Below are 18,240 nucleotides of genomic sequence, written 5' to 3'. Positions count from 1 at the left end.
GACAAGCAAAGCAAATAAAAGGAAGATGAATGGGGGTTAAAATACCAAACAAAAAAAAAATGAAAAAAACGACTAACTTCATCTACTTGGGAAGAGTCAACATCCAAATAAACACAGAATAGAGAGAAATGATGGTAGTGGGTTTTTATTTACTTGGAGGTGAGCGAAAAGGGCGATGACATTGACATCCCCAATGATTTTTTCAAGCTCTCTAATAATGATACTTATAAGACTTGGCTTTTCTGTTTATTGAAATTTCATAGGGGACCAAACATTTTGGAAAGTACATACCAAAAATAATGGGCCATACAGAACATAAATGGGAAATGGTCGTGCATTTCTAGTTTTTTATGTTACTTGCTTCCAATTTCATCATTTATACTACTTAATGGGCCTAGATTTTCAAGGCCCACATGAAAGAACTTATATTACCTAAAATACCCTCTAAAGAAAGGGCTAGGTTTTCTTTGGTGATTGAAGAGGGTCTAAGAAGGAAGATTTGGGATAATTTGGATTGAATTCATTAGCATTACTGGGACTTTTGGAGGGGTTTGGTTTTTGCTGCCCCAGAAAATATTTAGATTGTAGATTTTGCAATTGCAACGAGTGGGAAAAAGAAAGAAGGAAAGAGAGAAAGAGGACAAAGGCAGTGGAGCAGTTGGTCACATCAGAAGGGGACCGTTTTTGTTGAGGCTCATAAAGAGCGGAAAAAAGAAAAAAGAAAAAAGAAAATGGTGGAGCACAAATTTCTATGGTACGTTCGTGGATTGCACGCTCCACATGTGGAAGACAGGTTATTGTGTTTTTGAGAAAACTTGATTTAAGACGTGGGTCCTACTGATTTATAGCCCTTCGATTAGGGGTGTTCATCAGACGATCAAAAATGGTGTGTGAAGATGGCATCATTCTCCTACTCAATTCCACTAACAGAACAGAACATTGAAAGCCCAAAAAAAAAATATATAATAATAATAATAATAAGAAAAAAATAAAAACATTTTATTTTTTATTTTAAGGAAAAAAAAAAAAAAGTGATTGGAGATGTGAGAGTCGGTGGTTGGCTAAGCTAAAAGGTGGCAAAGCCATGGTTGCAATTATATGTTGGGTGATCACGTACACTCGGCCCCATGATTTGAGTTTCTACCAACTTACGTGGATCCAGCTAATTGGTAATCAGTACAGTGACATAACACCTTGGACTGTACAGTACAGGGGTTTCTCTTGACCAATGCTGCTTAGCCACGTGTAAGAATCAGGATTCTTACGACGGACCCCCCCCTGTTCCTTGAGATCATCACTTTTCACAATTATGTGGGAGGCTGCCCAATAAGAAGCCTGGTAAAGTTATAACTGTTTCGTGGGGACCACACTCCCTACACCAACTTGCAAATACGAATTTACCATTGATCTGGACCGTTGCCTTGGCGGCTACCTCTTTATTTTTACTAAATTACCCTTCCATCAGTCAAATGTTCTTAATTTCATTTCATCTAACGGTTGGGATTTCTTTTATTGGTTGGATTTGTAAAGTTTGTTTTTTTTTTTTTTTTTTTTTAAGGGACCCCAATTGATATGAATAGGACAGATGAGCTTCATCATTCATCATGAGCCTTCCAGCTCCTGTTCCTCTCAAAAACTCAATATTATTTATTTTGAAAATTGAAATTCTCTCTCTCCTTTTTTTTTTAAAAAAAAAGAAAAAGAAAAAGAAATTGCATTGACAAAGTGTTTTAAATATTAAAAAAATGAAAAAGAAAGGGAGAATGTATTATAATAAGAGAGAGAAAGTATCCATAAAAACCATACTCTCCAATCACCGCACAACACCTTCAACCTCTGCTTTTGCACTCTCTCTCTCTTCCCATCTGCTCTATCTACATAAATTTTCTCTTTCTTTGATTTTTCTTTTTAAAATTTTTTTTTGGGTGAGATTTAGATTCATTCCTTGAAGCTCACTAGCTTGCTTTTTGAGCTTGTAATATTTATTATTATTATTATTTTCCTTTTTACATTCACAGCTATCAATAAACACTTTTATTTTGTTTCCTCTTTCTTTCTTCTCTTTTCTTTGTTGCCAAGGCCTCAAGGAAAAAAAGGAAGAAAGAAGAGATCTTTTCCCAGCTTTTTGTCACTGCTTCAAAAATTCCTCGAAATTCAGAGCCTTCACACTGTTTTTCCGTATCGGGTTTTTAGTTTTTTTTCTTCTTTCTATTTACAGCCTTTTTGGTGTCCTATTCAGTTTCCTTTCCTTTCCTAATTGGGATATTATAAGAGGTTAAGCTGCACATTTGAAGTGTTAATTCTTACTTATACAATTTCCTCAAAGAAAAGGTTTTAAGGAGGTTTTTACTTCATTTTGTGTATAAATTTGCTTCTGTGTCTCTTGCTCTTGCTTGTTCACTCATCCTTTGTTCTATCTATTCAATTTTCTTGAGACTTTAGATAGGGATAATAGATCTCAGAAAAAGTGGTTGTCTAGGGTTGTTGTATCTTTGTAGCTATTGGACTATTTTAAAGCTATAATTTAGATTTTTGGATACATATTATTTGATTTTTGGAAAGGTGGGTCTTTTCTAGATTCCTCAGGCTATGCCCTATACAATTAAAAAAAAAAAAAAAAAGGAAGGTATTCTGATTCCTTTCAAAAAATTCTTCTTTGATTTAACACTGATATTATTGTGGTGAAACCTCCACCTCTGGCATTTCTTCCACCAAGCGGTTCTTCAACCTCTAGCTCTGTTTTTCTCCCCTGTTTCATCACCGGCTTTGAATATCAGAAAACTGGGATTTGTAAATTTGATGTGTTGATGGCAATTCTATCGCCAGCATCTTATTTCTCGAACTCGAATTGGCTTTTCGAAGAGAGCAAGAACACGAAATGGACTCCGGCGGAGAACAAACTGTTTGAGAATGCTCTGGCAGTGTTCGATAAGGACACCCCGGATCGGTGGCACAAGGTGGCTGAGATGATACCTGGGAAGACAGTTGGGGATGTGATAAAGCAGTACAAGGAGCTAGAAGACGATGTAAGCAATATAGAAGCAGGGCTTATCCCAATTCCTGGATATACCACCTCAACATTCACATTGGACTGGGTGAATAGTCATGGCTTTGATGGTCTGAAACAACCTTATGCTATTGGTGGCAAGAGATCTTCATCAAATCGGCCTGCTGATCAAGAAAGGAAGAAAGGGGTTCCATGGACTGAGGAAGAACATAAGTAAGTATCCCAATCCCAATTCAAATTCATTTCATTGTTATAAGTTGAAAACTTGAATTATGCTGAGCTTGAAATGTAACCCATTTGAGGATATGATCTAGTAAACAATAAATTTGATGGATTTTTCAAACCAAGCCATATATATTAAAAAAGTTTTAATTCTTGTCATTCAATTTACTGTTTTTTGGGGGGTCCTAATAATTTGATGGTTGGTTGTGTATGTGCTTAGGTTGTTTCTCATGGGTCTTAAAAAGTATGGCAAAGGGGATTGGAGGAACATCTCTCGCAATTTCGTGGTAACTCGAACACCGACTCAAGTGGCCAGCCATGCTCAGAAGTATTTTATCAGGCAATTATCAGGAGGGAAAGATAAGAGAAGAGCCAGCATCCATGACATAACCACTGTGAATCTCAATGACACTAGAACTCCATCCCCTGATAGTAAAGGGCCTCCTTCTCCGGACCAATCTTCCCTGCTGTGTCAGCAATCAAATTCTGCTTCGATACCAAGGAGATCATTTCAATGGATTCAGCCAAGTAGTGGTGGTGGAGCAAACATGGGTTTCAATCCAACAAATGGAAATATTTTTGTCTCCAATCCTTATGGGATCAACTCCTATGGAATTAAAATAGAAGGGCAGAATCTCCATAGAGGTGCTGTTCATGACTCTTACTTTGGACATCAAAATATGGTTTTTCAGATGCAAGCAGCACAGCACTACCCACATGGATAGTATAGCAGTTGTCATGAAGTCTCAGCGGCTTGATTTGCCTTTTTTTTTTTTTTTTGGTTTCCCCCTTGTTCACTAGTATAGCTATGTTTGTGTTTTTCGCCTTTTTCTTTTTTTTTTTTAAACTTCTCCTGGTTTCCATGTGAATATGTCATCTAGAACTTTGAGTTTAGTCCAGTAGTCTAAACTTTTGAGGGAGCAGGATTGTAGTATTTCCTTGGGAATTGCAAGTTCTGAAAATGGGAAGGCTTCTCAAAACAAGAGCTTTAATTTGCTATTCTTGTAGTTTTTCTAATACAAAGTTATCTGGTTAAGGAATGGTAAATTTTATGCAGAAAGGGAATATTAGGTGAACAAAACATTATGTAATGGAAAAAAAATCATGTTATTTTTGAGGGTCTAGAAAAATGGACAGTGAAAGCAAAGCAAGTTTGTTGTCCTAGTTGACTCTCCCTTTATTTGATACCCTTAAGAATGGTTCTTCTGAGTTAAAGATTTGAAATGCAGAAAGAGATAATGCATCAGCATTCAGCTGGCCAGACATATGGAATTCCAAGTTTTCATGGAGAATGAAATAAAAGCATCTTCAAAGATAAGCATCTTCGACCCAAATGCTAAAAACTTACACATTGTTTGATGCATCAACTTCGTAGTAATATTCAGTGATACCATTTTGCTATATTTATCTAAGTTATGCAATTATTATGCTTAATTTTACTGTGCTCGAAGATTTTTTCTTTTTCATTTTTTTCCCCTGATTAGTATTTTGAACGACATGTGGCAACTTGGAATGTCCTCTACCTATTCATGGGGATCTTTGAACTTTACTTTTTAACCTAAGATCAATTTACTAATTAGTAAGCTTTAGTCAGATAGACTAACTTGAACATTTGATTCTGAGACACAGCATCAAATCTACAAATATATAATAATAAAATCAGGACCTATATAACATTTTAAGAAACAGAGCAATTAGGATTCCAATTTATGCCCATTAATCAGTTACAGATTTAAGCCAATATATTTAATAAAAAAGAGTACGTAATTTGGATGCAGGTTTATATAAATTGGATAAAGTCACAGAGCAGGAGGGAATTTTGGTGTACCCTGCTACTGCCTACTCTTTTTTTCTTTTTGTTTTTTTTTTTTTTTTAAAACACTTTTAGACTGTTCCAAATTAACCCACTTCCGTACACGCAAATGGTTTTAGTTGACTAAGACTGACCTTCAAACCTCAATGAATTGCTGACTCTACGTGCACTGGCAAAAGAATCATATGCCTAATTCACTTTTATTCTTATATTTATTATTTATTTATTACTTGGCATTTGGTAATCTTTCCTTTCGTATTTCATTTTAGACCTTTCCTAATAGATCCCCTCAGAAAGAAGATCTCTCCTAAGAGTGACAATTAAGTGTCAAACTAAAAAAAGAATGTACAGTACAAAAGTCAGATACAGATGAGATTACCACTTAATTTTAAATAATTTGTCGTTTATCTTTTTCTCAATAGACAGATTTGTGTGAGATATTTCTCACTGGGGATTTTTTTTTTTTTTTGGCTTTTACTTTCTAGTTTTATTTTGAAGGCCGTGAAGGTGTTAATAGTAGTATTAAGTCCAAGAAAGGCATAATGGTCTTTGTGATTCTAAATGTACGGCACCTACCAACTAATAAAAATAAAAAATAAAAAATAAAAAAGGGTTTTTTCAGTGTTGTACCCAAGTATAGACTAAACGTGTGATGTGGATCATGGAGACAAACAAAAACTATCTCAGCTTTTGATTAGGAGAAAGATATCTTTACCATTATTCGTAATCAGTGTTTTTAAATTATAATTTTCTTTAATGTATGCTGTGTGGATTGTGGGTGGGGTGTTCTTAGATTCTGTTTTGGTGGGAAGTTTTATTGACCTTACTTCCTTTTTTTCTTTTGGAACAGAGAGAATCTTCTCCCTAATTAAGTGCTTCTTTGAACCAAATGATATATAAATCTAATAAGACAAGCTTACAATTATTATCTCCCTAATTTAGCTCCATAAAGTTCAATGAAGTTTGCAAACTAGACATACTTTTGTGTAGTCATCAAGTTAGGTTTTGTAATTCTCTCTCTCTTGGGTGGTGACAAATTAATAATTTATTATTGATTACAATAATATTTTGACATACCAGCAATGAATCTAATCATGATTGATCGCTACTAATCCATAAGATGCAAATTAAAGCCATATAATTAATAGAAAAAAAAGTATATATATATAAAAAACCAGTTGCAAGTAATCATAGAAAATTGTACCTTAATTTGAACCTTATATATGGCTTTTCGCAACTTTCTATTTTGAGATAATTTCATTTATTATTATTTTTTTTCTCAAAGCTTCTACACAATTGCAGGAGATTTTTATTAGTTTTGAATTTCATCATATTATATTGTTCAAGTTAATGTCATATATTCGTGGATGTCCATGATTTTTTTCTTAGTTTCTTTTTGAGTTTTCTAAGGTTATATTTGTGCTATGTAATAGATTTTCTTAATTGATTACCTCCTCATTTCTAACAGCTGAAGTGTGATGACAGCATGAAGACACAGTAAGTTAGGCAAAACCACTATTCCCCAACCCCCCCCCCCCCCCCCAAAAAAAAAAAAAGGGTTAAGAAAAACGACAAACGGTAAAAACTGCTATCAGGTGTTAGGTGTCCTACTTTTCTCTATTCCAATTTTACCCTTTCTTTATTATTATTATTATTATTATTTTTCCTATATGTGTTGCTAAATAGCAAATTTTCTTTACTATTGGTCAGACGAAAGCAAAATAACCACCCTTGTCACTTTGGAAGTGGTATATTCACCCCCACCATCTATCAAGCAAAGAATTCAGGGCATCCATGACCAATTTAGTAAATTCCAAAAAGCTTTTGCTGCTGTAATAAATGACAAAACGAACCACCTTTCTTTTTCAAAAGCAAAACCCTTTCTTGCAAGTTGCATGGGAAAAGCACCTTATTCCACTTTATTCTTTGTTTGATCAACACCTTATACACAGTATCACAACCACACTTTCGGTCATCATTTTACTTACTCTGTTCTCTGAAACTATATTCTGATTCTTCTGTACCAAATTGCTGTTCAAGTAAAAAAAAAAAAAAAAAAAAAGAGGAAAAAAAGGAGTATAAAATAATAATAATCTCTAATTCTTAGCCACTCTGAGAGAGTAAAACTTGGAATTGAACTTTCAGCAAAGGTTTGATTCTCTATGCTGCTTCACTGACCCCATGGAGATCTAAGAATAATCTGTTATGGAAGCTAACCATTAGTTTGTTGCATACCAGATAAAAGAATATAGAAGGTCGGAAAGTAGAAGATGCATTATATCTCAAGTAAAACATTAGTTTAATGCATATGCTATAAAAATCTTAAAGAATTCACACTCATCCATGTAAAAACAAAAACAAAAAACAAAAAGTAGTAATAATAATAATAATAAATTGATACAAAACAGTAAACAAATTACTTTGAGGCATCTGGTGATAAGAGAAAACGGTATGGCAGAAAAGGAGACACCAGAAACAGTAATATCAGTTGAGATCTTGGAATTTAGTTTGGAAAAAAGTGATTGTCTTTTTGTGACATGAGAGAAAATGACAAGTTACCCTTTTGCATTTATATGATCATATCCATTCTCTGAAAAAGCATCTATCACATACATACACAGCAGAAACATAGCCAACTTGATCACCCTTATTCAATAATTCATAATTCATCCATGGGAAAAAACCAGAAAAAAGAGGTCCCTCACACCCTGCTGACAATTATGACATTGAACCAGTAGATGAAAAAACAGGGTAAATTCATAAACCCCTGTAGAGAGACATATTTTACAGAATTTATGTTTACATATAGGTTGAAGAAATTGCGACCTTATGACAGACTTGTTCATCAATATAATCAGCCTAAAGATTTTCCATATTGTATTTCAACCCAAAGCCAAATGGATATAAAGGGTCATATGAATTGTCTTCAATATGCATTGGTAGTTGTTCAACACTTTCAAACCAGGTAAAAGGAAGTTTGCCCTCAAAGTCAAAATCTCCAAAGATAACGTCGGCAATTCCTCTTCCTTCACTACCTGGCAACCAAGCAGCAACTAGAGCTTCTATTTTCTCCAATATCTGTGGCTCTAAAACTAAGGGTCTTCCAGATATCAGAATAACCAGTGTGGGAATTCTGTCAGCAACTGAGCTTATAATGCCATTTCCATTGAAGGGAATTACGAGCTCTGGATTGTCACCGAGAAATTCTGCAGAAGGTGCCTCACCAACAGCTACAACTGCAAAAGATATATCTTGACGTGCTAATGTATCTGGTGACGGATATTGCTCGTAAATTACTTCTGGATTGTCTCCTACCGCTTCTTTAATAGCATCCAAGATGGTTGTGCCTGGATGTAAATGATCTCATTGGTTAAAGACCATTTTTATGTAATTAGACATGAAGTTTCGGTATAAGATTATATGAAGGTGTTGAAATCTTAGATTGAATAAAAAACAAAGAGAAGTTTTCCTCATTCTACTACCACTTTTTCGGCCGCTGGCAATAATATGTTAATGTGTACCTTTATTTGGTCCCTAACTTGAATGTGGAAAACAATTCAATCATATGAAATCTTAAAGATCTGTGCATAATTATACATATGCACATAATAACCAAAGCAAGAAAACTTAAAAATGAGAACTTTGAATGCAAATAATGCCAAACCAATTACAATTTTTCCTTTCAATTATATTAATTAGAAAAGAGCAATTGCATACCAATTGTGATCCTGCCACTAGCCCCACACCAAGTTTTTGTCCATCCTCCACACTGATATCCAAGATCATCAGCATGTGTTCCAGCAACAAGAATTCTTCTAGCTTTCCTATCTAATGGAAGAAAAGGTTTCCTTGGATCTTTCCCGTTCTTCAACAGAACCAAGGACTTGCGAACCGCTTCACGTGCTAGATCTCTATGAAGCTACAACAGAACCAGAAAAGGTGAAACACTCATTATGCTATGCTTACCAGCACAAAATTTTGTAATACTCTAGTCTTGAGAATATGTAGTAAAAAAGCAAAAAGTTTGAAAAGTGAATAGTCATAGAGCCCCATAATAACCTGTAACAAGTTTTAACAAGTGGATGCAAATGATGCTATTTGGCAAACACAAAGCAATATACCATTGGAGAAATGGAAAATATGATGGAATGGACCATAAGAAAAGTCACCATCGACCATATTCATAACAAGACACCAAGAAAGAAGAAAAAAATTCCAAAAATTATAACAAAGTCAAATCACCAAAGGGAGTTACCCATAGAAGTAATGATTGCACGGTTTACAAACAGTATGCTCACAACAAATGTAGTGTGAAATGTTCAGCTAATGAAAGCATAAACATTCAGTAAATGTGATTGTGAATTGACAAAATAAAATATATGATGATTTCTCCAATATTTACCTTGCAACCAACACTGTCTAACAAAGATCTATCACTGAAGGGATATTCAAAAAGACCAGCAACAAACTTCACTCGCAGTATTCGTTCAACTGCATCATCAATTCTGGTCATTGGTATTTTCCCAGATTCTACCAGAAATATTACATCTTCCACAAATTGTTCATATTTAAAAGGAACCATCACCTGCACATCTTATCAGTTAGACTTGCGAGGACATAAAAATTTAGGAAAACAACCAATAGTACAGGCTTTTAAAACTGGTGGTTCAGTATCTACCATGTCAATTCCCGCATTAATTGAAGAGGAAATGCATTGACGATAGTTTGAGCCATAAGGTATGCTAAGATGATCTATTCCTTGCCAGTCAGAAATCACAAAGCCCTGTAGCAGAGTTTTCCAATCCATAATATTAATTTAATCTTAAAGAATTTAATGTTACAGGAGTTGCATAGCTAGAATACAAAAAATAAAAATAAAATAATAATAGTTGATTACTTTTTGGGTCCAGTGATTTAATATCAAGACCCCACCATATCCCGAGATCCACACTTTGAGACATGAAGTGGGGGAAAGAATAGAAAAAGGCAACTAAAAGAGATCCTTCTATTTAGTGCCTGAAGAAAATGGTTTACTTCATTTTTCTCAAAATAGCAAAATCACAACGATATCATACTTCAAGGGGAAAGATACATAAAATGCTTCTGGGATATACTGATGGAATTTTTATTCATTTTCAGTTCTGGCTAATGTGGTTTTGATAAGGTTGTGATAAGTATGGGGTTCAAATCTTGCCCACGAAAGAACAATTCAAATCAATGGCAATCTTTACCTTAAAACCTAGCTTATCTTTCAAAATTTCTGTCAGGAGATAATAGTGACCATGCAGTTTGCGTTCATTCCAGCTTGAAAATGATGCCATAACAGTGGAAACTCCCTGAGAAATACAGTCCAGATAAGGTGCCATATGAATCCTCTCTAAGTCATCATACGATGAGCTAGTGTTCCCCTCATTTAGACCTTTGTCAGTACCCCCATCTCCAACAAAATGCTTGGCACAAGCAATAACATTGTTCCTGGAACCAAATTAATGAATATAGCATAAATAGGTCTGATATATTTAGAGTAAATCATGTGGGAGCTATCATTAGAATCCAATATCAAGTTAGCCCAAAGTTTAGGAAAAAAAAAAAAAAAAAAGAAAAGGTAAAAATTCAAAGCAAAAGCTGATGGTTGAATGGTATATAATAATTTTGTAGTTAGATTGGGCCGTACAAAACTTTATGTCACAAGGAAACATGCTTTTTTCCTCTTTTTTCTTCTTCTTTTTCTTTTTTTCTTTCTTTTTCATAAATTACGTGTGCAAAGTGGATCTCCATTTCTTTTAAATATTTTTCTTTTTCCCAAAGCAAAAAAATTAGATATTGCCCAAATTCAATGCCTTTGGAATCTTAATGACCTATGGAAACTAGGAATTTCTAAGTCATTATACCAAACAAAATGCAGCATAATTGACAAGAAAAAGAAACAGAAAAGAAATCCACTGATGATTTCTTCTGCACCTTCCCGCTACAAAAGGGTAGCCTTTTGGGTGTAGTTGGGGTGGCTGACCCTGCAAACCTCTGATAATAGATGTCATCTTCCTAACAATTTCAGTATCTTCACTGTAACTCTCATAGCTTCTTCCCCATCTGGGATCTCTGCATACCTGTCAGAAACTCGATATTTAATAAGAAGATTGACCTCTATAATCTTATAGAAGGGCATGGCATTGATCCTTAGTCACCCTAGACTAACTTCATTTACATGATACAATAGTATGGAACTATTTATAGCACAAATTTGCTATTCTTTTTACAAAAAAAGCATTTATGCTCAAGTATTATTTCAATCATCAACTGGCTACTGCATCCAAAAAAATCTCAACTGGCTGCTAACATTGAAGAGAAACTTAAACATGGATAATTCAATCAAGTTACCTAGCATACAGTTGGATAAGTGAATTGCAATCGCAATCTTCTTTCCATATAGAAAAATAGTTTTCGGATTAGAAGTGACCATGCATGTGGTGCTATGATTTTGACAAGTTTCGGATTAGAAGTGACCATGCATGTGGTGCTATGATTTTGACAAGTTTTCGGATTAGAAGTGACCATGCATGTGGTGCTATGATTTTGAAAACTTTCAAATAAAAAATCAGCCTCTTGTAAAGCCAAGGTCTATCACACAATTATATATTGTTGTAGTCATTGTCCTCATTATTAGGTCAACATCATCTTATTATTATAGTTATTACAAAAGCAATATGTTCAATGGAATTTGAATTTTAAATATCAAATAATCAAAACCAATCCAATTACTATAAACAAATAAGAATAATATACAGTAATGATTATATCTAATAATAACTTACAGCCACAGAGGGAGCAAAAGTATAGTGAATGCCGCTTGCCCTGACTTCAAGAGCTGTTGCAACGCCAATCTTTTGAGCCAAATCTGCATCTCTGGCATGCAGTTTAAATATATAAGAATTCATACCTCTGCTTTTAATTACAAGGAAAAAAAGTATAGTTTTTTTCAGATTTTATCGGCAAACAAGAACAGGTCACCTTTTCTTGCACCTTAAGCAGTATACATTTAAGATTCTACATCTTTAACACACACAGATATAACATCAAATCCGTCTTTTCTTTTTAAGTCACAAAAAGATCCTTCAAGGATGCTAGTTTTCTTTTTATATGGTTTACACATGAGCTTTAGTGATAAAAATAGATCATTAATCAAATATTAAGGAAGAACCCAATAAATTAGAGAAGGAACAGAGTGGAAACCAACCTGGTGGCTCCAAGACCAATATTGTGAGGGAATATGGTAGCACCATAGATGCTGTTATTCCCATGAATCGCATCAATCCCATAAATTAGTGGAATCCCAAGCCGTGATTGGAGCGCTGACTTCTGGAAACCATCAACCATGTCAGCCCAATCAGAAGACAAGGCGTCCTCAAAGGGTCCACTCCCACCAGAACTTAGTATACTTCCTGCAAAATATTCCTCCCAAAAGCATTAATAAAAAAAGAAAAGAAAAAAAAATCCATCATCACCCACCATATTTATGAAGAAATAACACGAAGAGATAGGAAGTACCAATGGAGAAGTCTCTAATGGCAGATGGGTTGGCGACGCATCGCTCGATTTGCGTCATCTGGCCGACCTTCTCTTTTAAAGTCATACGAGAAAGAAGGTCTTTGACTCGAGCTTCAACAGCTTCATTTGGGTTCTTGAATATGAAGTTCGTGTTATTTGCTTCCTCCATATTCTCAAAGCTTTAGGAAAACGAGAAAAAAAGCCCACTAAATTCGATAACCAGGGTACGTGGAATCAGCAAGAAATGAAGGTAGCTGGCGATTGGGGGATTTAACCAAAAAGAGGTACTGATAGTATCTGTCACAGATCTACAGAACTTCGTACTGTCAGTAATTATTGCAGGTCAACTCTAGCTCTTTGTCGGATATATATCTTGCTTCCTGTGAACACTTATCATAAGTGGCAACTTCCTATTGGACCAACAAAGCCAACGCCAAAATAAAAATTTGCCCTACCAAATTTTTTCAAAACATCTCAAAATGTTTATTATGTTGTTTTTAATAATAATTAATTTTCTGGAAAATTATTTCTTTTTCTTTTTCTTTTTCAGTAACAAACTAAAAGGTCCGCAAAATCAAATTCATTATCCTTTTTTTTCCCCCTTCTGACTATTTTGACAGAAAACATATCAATGCAAAGGGTTATCTTAGGAAAAAAAATAAAATTGCAAAGGGTCAAAGAGTTAATTGACTGCCAATATTTGTGGTATCTCCTCTTCATAAAAATATGTAAACCAATTCGATTCATTTGAAAATTATTAAAAAACAATTATGATGTAGTTTCTATAATTATAACCCCCTTGGGTTAGATAACATTATAATGATTCATCAGAAAAAAAGAATTAAAAAGTTAAAACTTCCATTGTCCGCTCCAAAAATACATATTTTTAAAGATAGAAAAAGAATCTATCATAAAATAAATAAATAATAATAATAAAGGGCGGGTAATGGAATTTTCCTCTTGTTCATTTTCCAAAATCCAATCAATTAAATTAGAGTTGAAGAAGCCGAAGATCACCGTCGTTGATATCTACTAAGCTGCCCAGCTCTACCCTCAGAGAAGCCAACCACTTCTTTATGCACTCTGTATACCATGTCTTTTATTTTCATTTGGATTCATGCGATTTCATCACTCCTCGTTCATGTGGTTTTAGCATTTAGTATTAGTATGAATTATTAGTAATGATAGCAAATAACATTTTTTCTATCAATTTATTTTTAATCCTATCCAAATAGCAATGATTTTGAAAGATATTGTTTGTTGAATATCGTTAATGGAATTTATATATTAATTTAAATTATTATTAATTTTATAGTTTTAAAATTAAAAAAATAAATTTAAATGTCAGAATTAATGTTTGTTTGATCATTATTAATAATGACAAATAACAAGACTTGATTTAATTATATTCGAAACCAAAAAACAAAAATCTTCTATTCCAATTTAACATATTTTCAAAAAAAAAAAAAAAAAAAACATTTTTACTTTCCATATCCAACGACAGTGAAGATTACCATAATAAGCTCTTATTATGACTTAAAAAAATAATAATAAAGGAATAAACTACTATAAGGAAAAAATATAAAAAATAATAATAATAATAATAAGATTACTATATATTGGGACTCGTGAGATTATTATTCAACATAGAAAAGCCGTATACTTGCAAGAAATTGGTTTGCTGTAATATTTCAGTCGTTTATATGTGTGTGTGTGTGTGTGTGTATGAAATTTGAGATGTGGTAAGTGTCCGTTTCAGGGAGTTGTATGCGTAACTTAAGATACAATTGATGAGATATGCATATACAACTGACTACGAGGATTGATTAGGATGGCTGCCAACCAGTTGACTTCATGATTGTTAATTTGTTTTTTATAAGTTAAGATTTCGGTTTAATCAACCTATTAGTAATATCAATATATATATATATATATATATATATATATATATATAATACATATATATATATATATATATATTATATAAATATATATATATAAAATACCTATTAGAAAGATTTTGTCAAAAAAAAAAAAATAGTAATATTAATAAATACATGAATAACCCCTCAAACACCAGTGAAAAAGCACCCTCAAGTGAATAAGATAATAATGTTTTAAGAGGTACTTAGATCTTAATTATTTATAATAAAGACATTAGAGAGGTAGCCCAAACCCAAGAGGAAACAAAGGGTCATAGGCCTTATCATCGGCCACATCCATTGGAAGTTGGCCAACACTTTTAAACCATGTCATTGGTAATTTTCCATGGAAATCATAATCTCCAAAGATAAGGTCAGCAACTAGACCATCTATCTTATCCAACATCCATGCCTCTAAAACTAAAGGTCTTCCACTTACAATAATCACCAACGTTGGAATTCTTTCAGCCACCATGTTTATGATTTCAGCCCCATTGAAGGGGATGACAAGCTCTTTATTATCACCAGAAGATTCTGCATATGGTCCTTCACCAACAGCCACAATAGCATAGCATATATCTTGTCTTGTTAAGGTTTCTATCGACAAAGATTCCTCGTAAATTACTTCTGTTTCTTCTCCTACCGCTTCCTTTATAGCGTCCAGGATTGTTGTGCCTATGAAAAATGTTAAATTCGAACTTATGATAAGTGCAATGATTAAAGCTTTTAGTACACAAATGTTATTAAAAACATATGTTGGAATTAAAGTAACAAAAATTAAAAAAAAGATCATGATATATGGTTTAAAAGCCATGCTTAATCCAACCTTTGAAATTGTTTAATGAACATGTAATTGCATAATTACCTTATGATAAGTGCAATAATTAAAACTTTTTATGCACAAACGTTGTTAAAATATATGATGGAATTAAAATGACGATAATTAAAAAAGATCATGATATATATGTTTTAAAAGACATGCTTAATTCGAGCTTTGGAATTAATTAATTAACATATAATTGCATTTAATTACCTTGTGTAATCCTGCCACTTCGTCCTTGCCATTTACGGGTCCACCCTCCACACTGATATCCAAGATTATCAGCATGTGTTCCGGCGACAAGAATTGTCTTGGCTTTTTTGTCTAATGGAAGAAAAGGCTCATTTGATTTCTTTCCATTCTTCAACAAAACCAATGACTTCCTAACTGCTTCTCGTGCCAGCTCTCTATGTTGCTAAAACACACAATTCATGAAAACTTATGTGTCACAAAAGTTTCAAATTGAATCAGTTAAAATGGTATAAGCTCTAGTTCAAGCATTCAAGCTTATAATTAATTGAATTTTATCTGTTATGCAGTGAATGAGAGCAGTCTTATTGATCCTGAATGTTCATAAAACTTCATATAGCTTATAATGGCTGGCAGGATTGTTATCAATTTATTACTTGGGATGGAGGCTTGCAACTAAAATCATCCAGATCTTTTTTAATTCATTTAAATTACAAAACATAAAAAAAAAAGAAAAAAAAATCAACTAATGCAAATTCATCCATTTTTTTTTTTTTTTTTTTGGAGTCAGAACTTGATCTTTTAAATTAAAGTTTTAATTCTTAATGGAATGTAATATGTAAATACAAAGAGATATGCAAATTTACCTTGCAACCAACTACATGGAGCAAAGATCTGTCACTAAAAGGATGTTCGAAAAGTCCAGCAATGAATTTGACCCTCAAAATTCTTTCAACAGCATCATCTATCCTGGTCATTGGTACCTCCCCTGATTCCACTAATGACAATAAGTTTTCCCTAAATATTTGGTACTGATATGGCACCATCACCTACATTTATAGATATAATTCATAAAATCTCTTCTTAGTTAATTAAAAATTAAAGAAAAATAAAGACATATGAATCAGCAATATATATAAACTTAATATATATAGATTATTGTTACTTGTCACTATTGATGATCATCTAACACAAAGAATAATGGATTGATTCAAAATTCAAAACTTGTATTTCAACTTGTACCATATCAATTCCTGAATTAATGGCCACTGCGATGCAATTGCGGTAGTCGCCATGAGATTGCATAAGCCGATCAACACCTTTTGAATCAGAAATAACAATACCCTGCAACACCGTGCATGTACTTAATTGATTGAGATTTATCTAAATCTTCATGTACTTTTACATATTAATCTGTATTACAACAATTACATTTTCGGAAATTAAACCAAACGTTAATTACAATTGAAACAATGACAAAGTTGATCATTAATTTACAACAAACCTTGCACCAACATTTAAAGCTCATATTTTTTATAATGAAAAAGCCATCAATTGGAAGTAGAGACCAGAAGGAGAAATTATGGATGAAGAACTATTTATAAAAATCTCATTTGCCAGCTAGAATAAACATAATTAGTAAAGTTCACTATATATATTTTTATATTTCGAACCCATCTTGTGCTTTCTCATTAATCATGTTCCTAATATGTTATGTGTAATAAATTTTTATGTTTCTCAACAAAAATTTTGGGTAAGAGTTATATAATTACAATCAGGCTAGGAAGTGTGACAAAACTAATACACCCAAGTAAAAGACTTTTGGATTTACCTTAAAACCTAGCTTATCTTTGAGAACATCTGTCAAGAGATAACGGTGAGCGTGCAATTTAGTTCCATTCCAGCTAGAATAGGAGGCCATTATAGTGGAAACACCTTGAGAAATGCAGTCCACATAAGGCTCCATGTGAATCCTCTCTAAGTCATCGTACGGACATTCGGTATTTCCTTCATTTATACCGTCCTTTGTACCTCCATCTCCCACAAAATGCTTGGCACATGCAATAACATTGTCCCTGTAAATTCATCGAAAATTTACCACATAGCAGAGAGAGAATTCCTAACGAAATATTTTTCAAAATCGTTTACTAAAGTAACAAAAAACTGGTTTACCTATTTTGTTGTCATGTAATGTTATTGAATTTCAAATAAAGTTTTATGATGTTGTACTTGAACGTGGTATTATAGCCTAATTAAATTCACATTCTTGGGAAATATATATGGTAATTGATTTCTAAATTAATTTGACATGGAAATAAGTATGATATAGCATAATTTTTGACAATATAGTGTATATAATAAGTTAAATACTAGTGGTTTTATAATCACTATACCTTCCGGCAACAAAAGGATAGCCTTGCTGGTGTCCTGCCGGTGGCTGCCCCTGCAAGCCTGTAACAATGGACGTCATCTTTCTTACAATTTCTGTGTTTTCACTGTAACTTGTTAGAAATTTTATGGATCTAAATATACATAATAAATTCCATAAATCATAAATTACTAATCTCCAAACGCAGCCATTGATAAATTAGATTTTTAATCCTGCAAAATAGAAACAACGTAAAGTAGTGCCTATGGACACACTACTCTCAAACCACTCTCAGATTTCTGAAAACCTTAATCTCCAAATACTGTATGGTATATTTCCTGTTTGCTTGCCCTAGACCCTTTAAATACTCTCTGCAAGTCAGACTTATCCATTAATTTTGACACACATAAAATAATAATAATTTGATAATATAATTATACCAGGAAAAATATGGATAAGTCAATGGGCTTATAAAGAGAGTTGGTCCTCTAGTCCAATGGGCCAACTGGAGTCTTATAGAGAGTGTGTGACCAAGGAACCTACTACAAAATAATAAAATAAGCCAGTCCCATT

At 33.3% G+C, this 18,240-nt stretch overlaps 3 protein-coding genes across 3 annotated transcripts; 1 reads left to right on the top strand and 2 right to left on the bottom strand.

Moving 5' to 3' along the window:
- Positions 1–1,799: 1,799 nt before the first annotated feature.
- Positions 1,800–4,212, top strand: LOC107430601 (transcription factor DIVARICATA). Its single transcript, XM_016041463.4, has 2 exons — positions 1,800–3,220; positions 3,450–4,212. Exons 1-2 carry the CDS (start codon positions 2,808–2,810, stop codon positions 3,952–3,954), a joined length of 918 nt encoding a protein of 305 aa, XP_015896949.1. The 5' UTR covers positions 1,800–2,807; the 3' UTR covers positions 3,955–4,212.
- A 3,459-nt stretch (positions 4,213–7,671) lies between these two features.
- Positions 7,672–12,911, bottom strand: LOC107430599 (uncharacterized). The gene is made up of 9 exons (XM_016041459.4): positions 12,588–12,911; positions 12,277–12,481; positions 11,855–11,945; positions 11,004–11,149; positions 10,274–10,517; positions 9,721–9,825; positions 9,445–9,627; positions 8,760–8,961; positions 7,672–8,389 (listed from the first exon to the last, which is right to left on the bottom strand). Exons 1-9 carry the CDS (start codon positions 12,754–12,756, stop codon positions 7,902–7,904), a joined length of 1,833 nt encoding a protein of 610 aa, XP_015896945.3. The 5' UTR covers positions 12,757–12,911; the 3' UTR covers positions 7,672–7,901.
- A 1,833-nt stretch (positions 12,912–14,744) lies between these two features.
- On the bottom strand, positions 14,745–17,796 carry LOC125420966 (uncharacterized). The gene is made up of 6 exons (XM_048468649.2): positions 17,693–17,796; positions 17,131–17,374; positions 16,542–16,643; positions 16,166–16,348; positions 15,543–15,744; positions 14,745–15,184 (listed from the first exon to the last, which is right to left on the bottom strand). The coding sequence occupies exons 1-6, from the start codon at positions 17,767–17,769 to the stop codon at positions 14,745–14,747; spliced, it is 1,248 nt and encodes a 415-aa protein (XP_048324606.2). The 5' UTR covers positions 17,770–17,796.
- Positions 17,797–18,240: the final 444 nt, after the last annotated feature.

Source organism: Ziziphus jujuba, chromosome 10, assembly GCF_031755915.1.
Source record: "Ziziphus jujuba cultivar Dongzao chromosome 10, ASM3175591v1".
Classification (NCBI taxonomy): Eukaryota; Viridiplantae; Streptophyta; class Magnoliopsida; order Rosales; family Rhamnaceae; genus Ziziphus; species Ziziphus jujuba.
The sequence above is the reverse complement of the archived record's forward strand: the minus strand, read 5'-3'. Positions and strand labels throughout refer to the sequence as shown.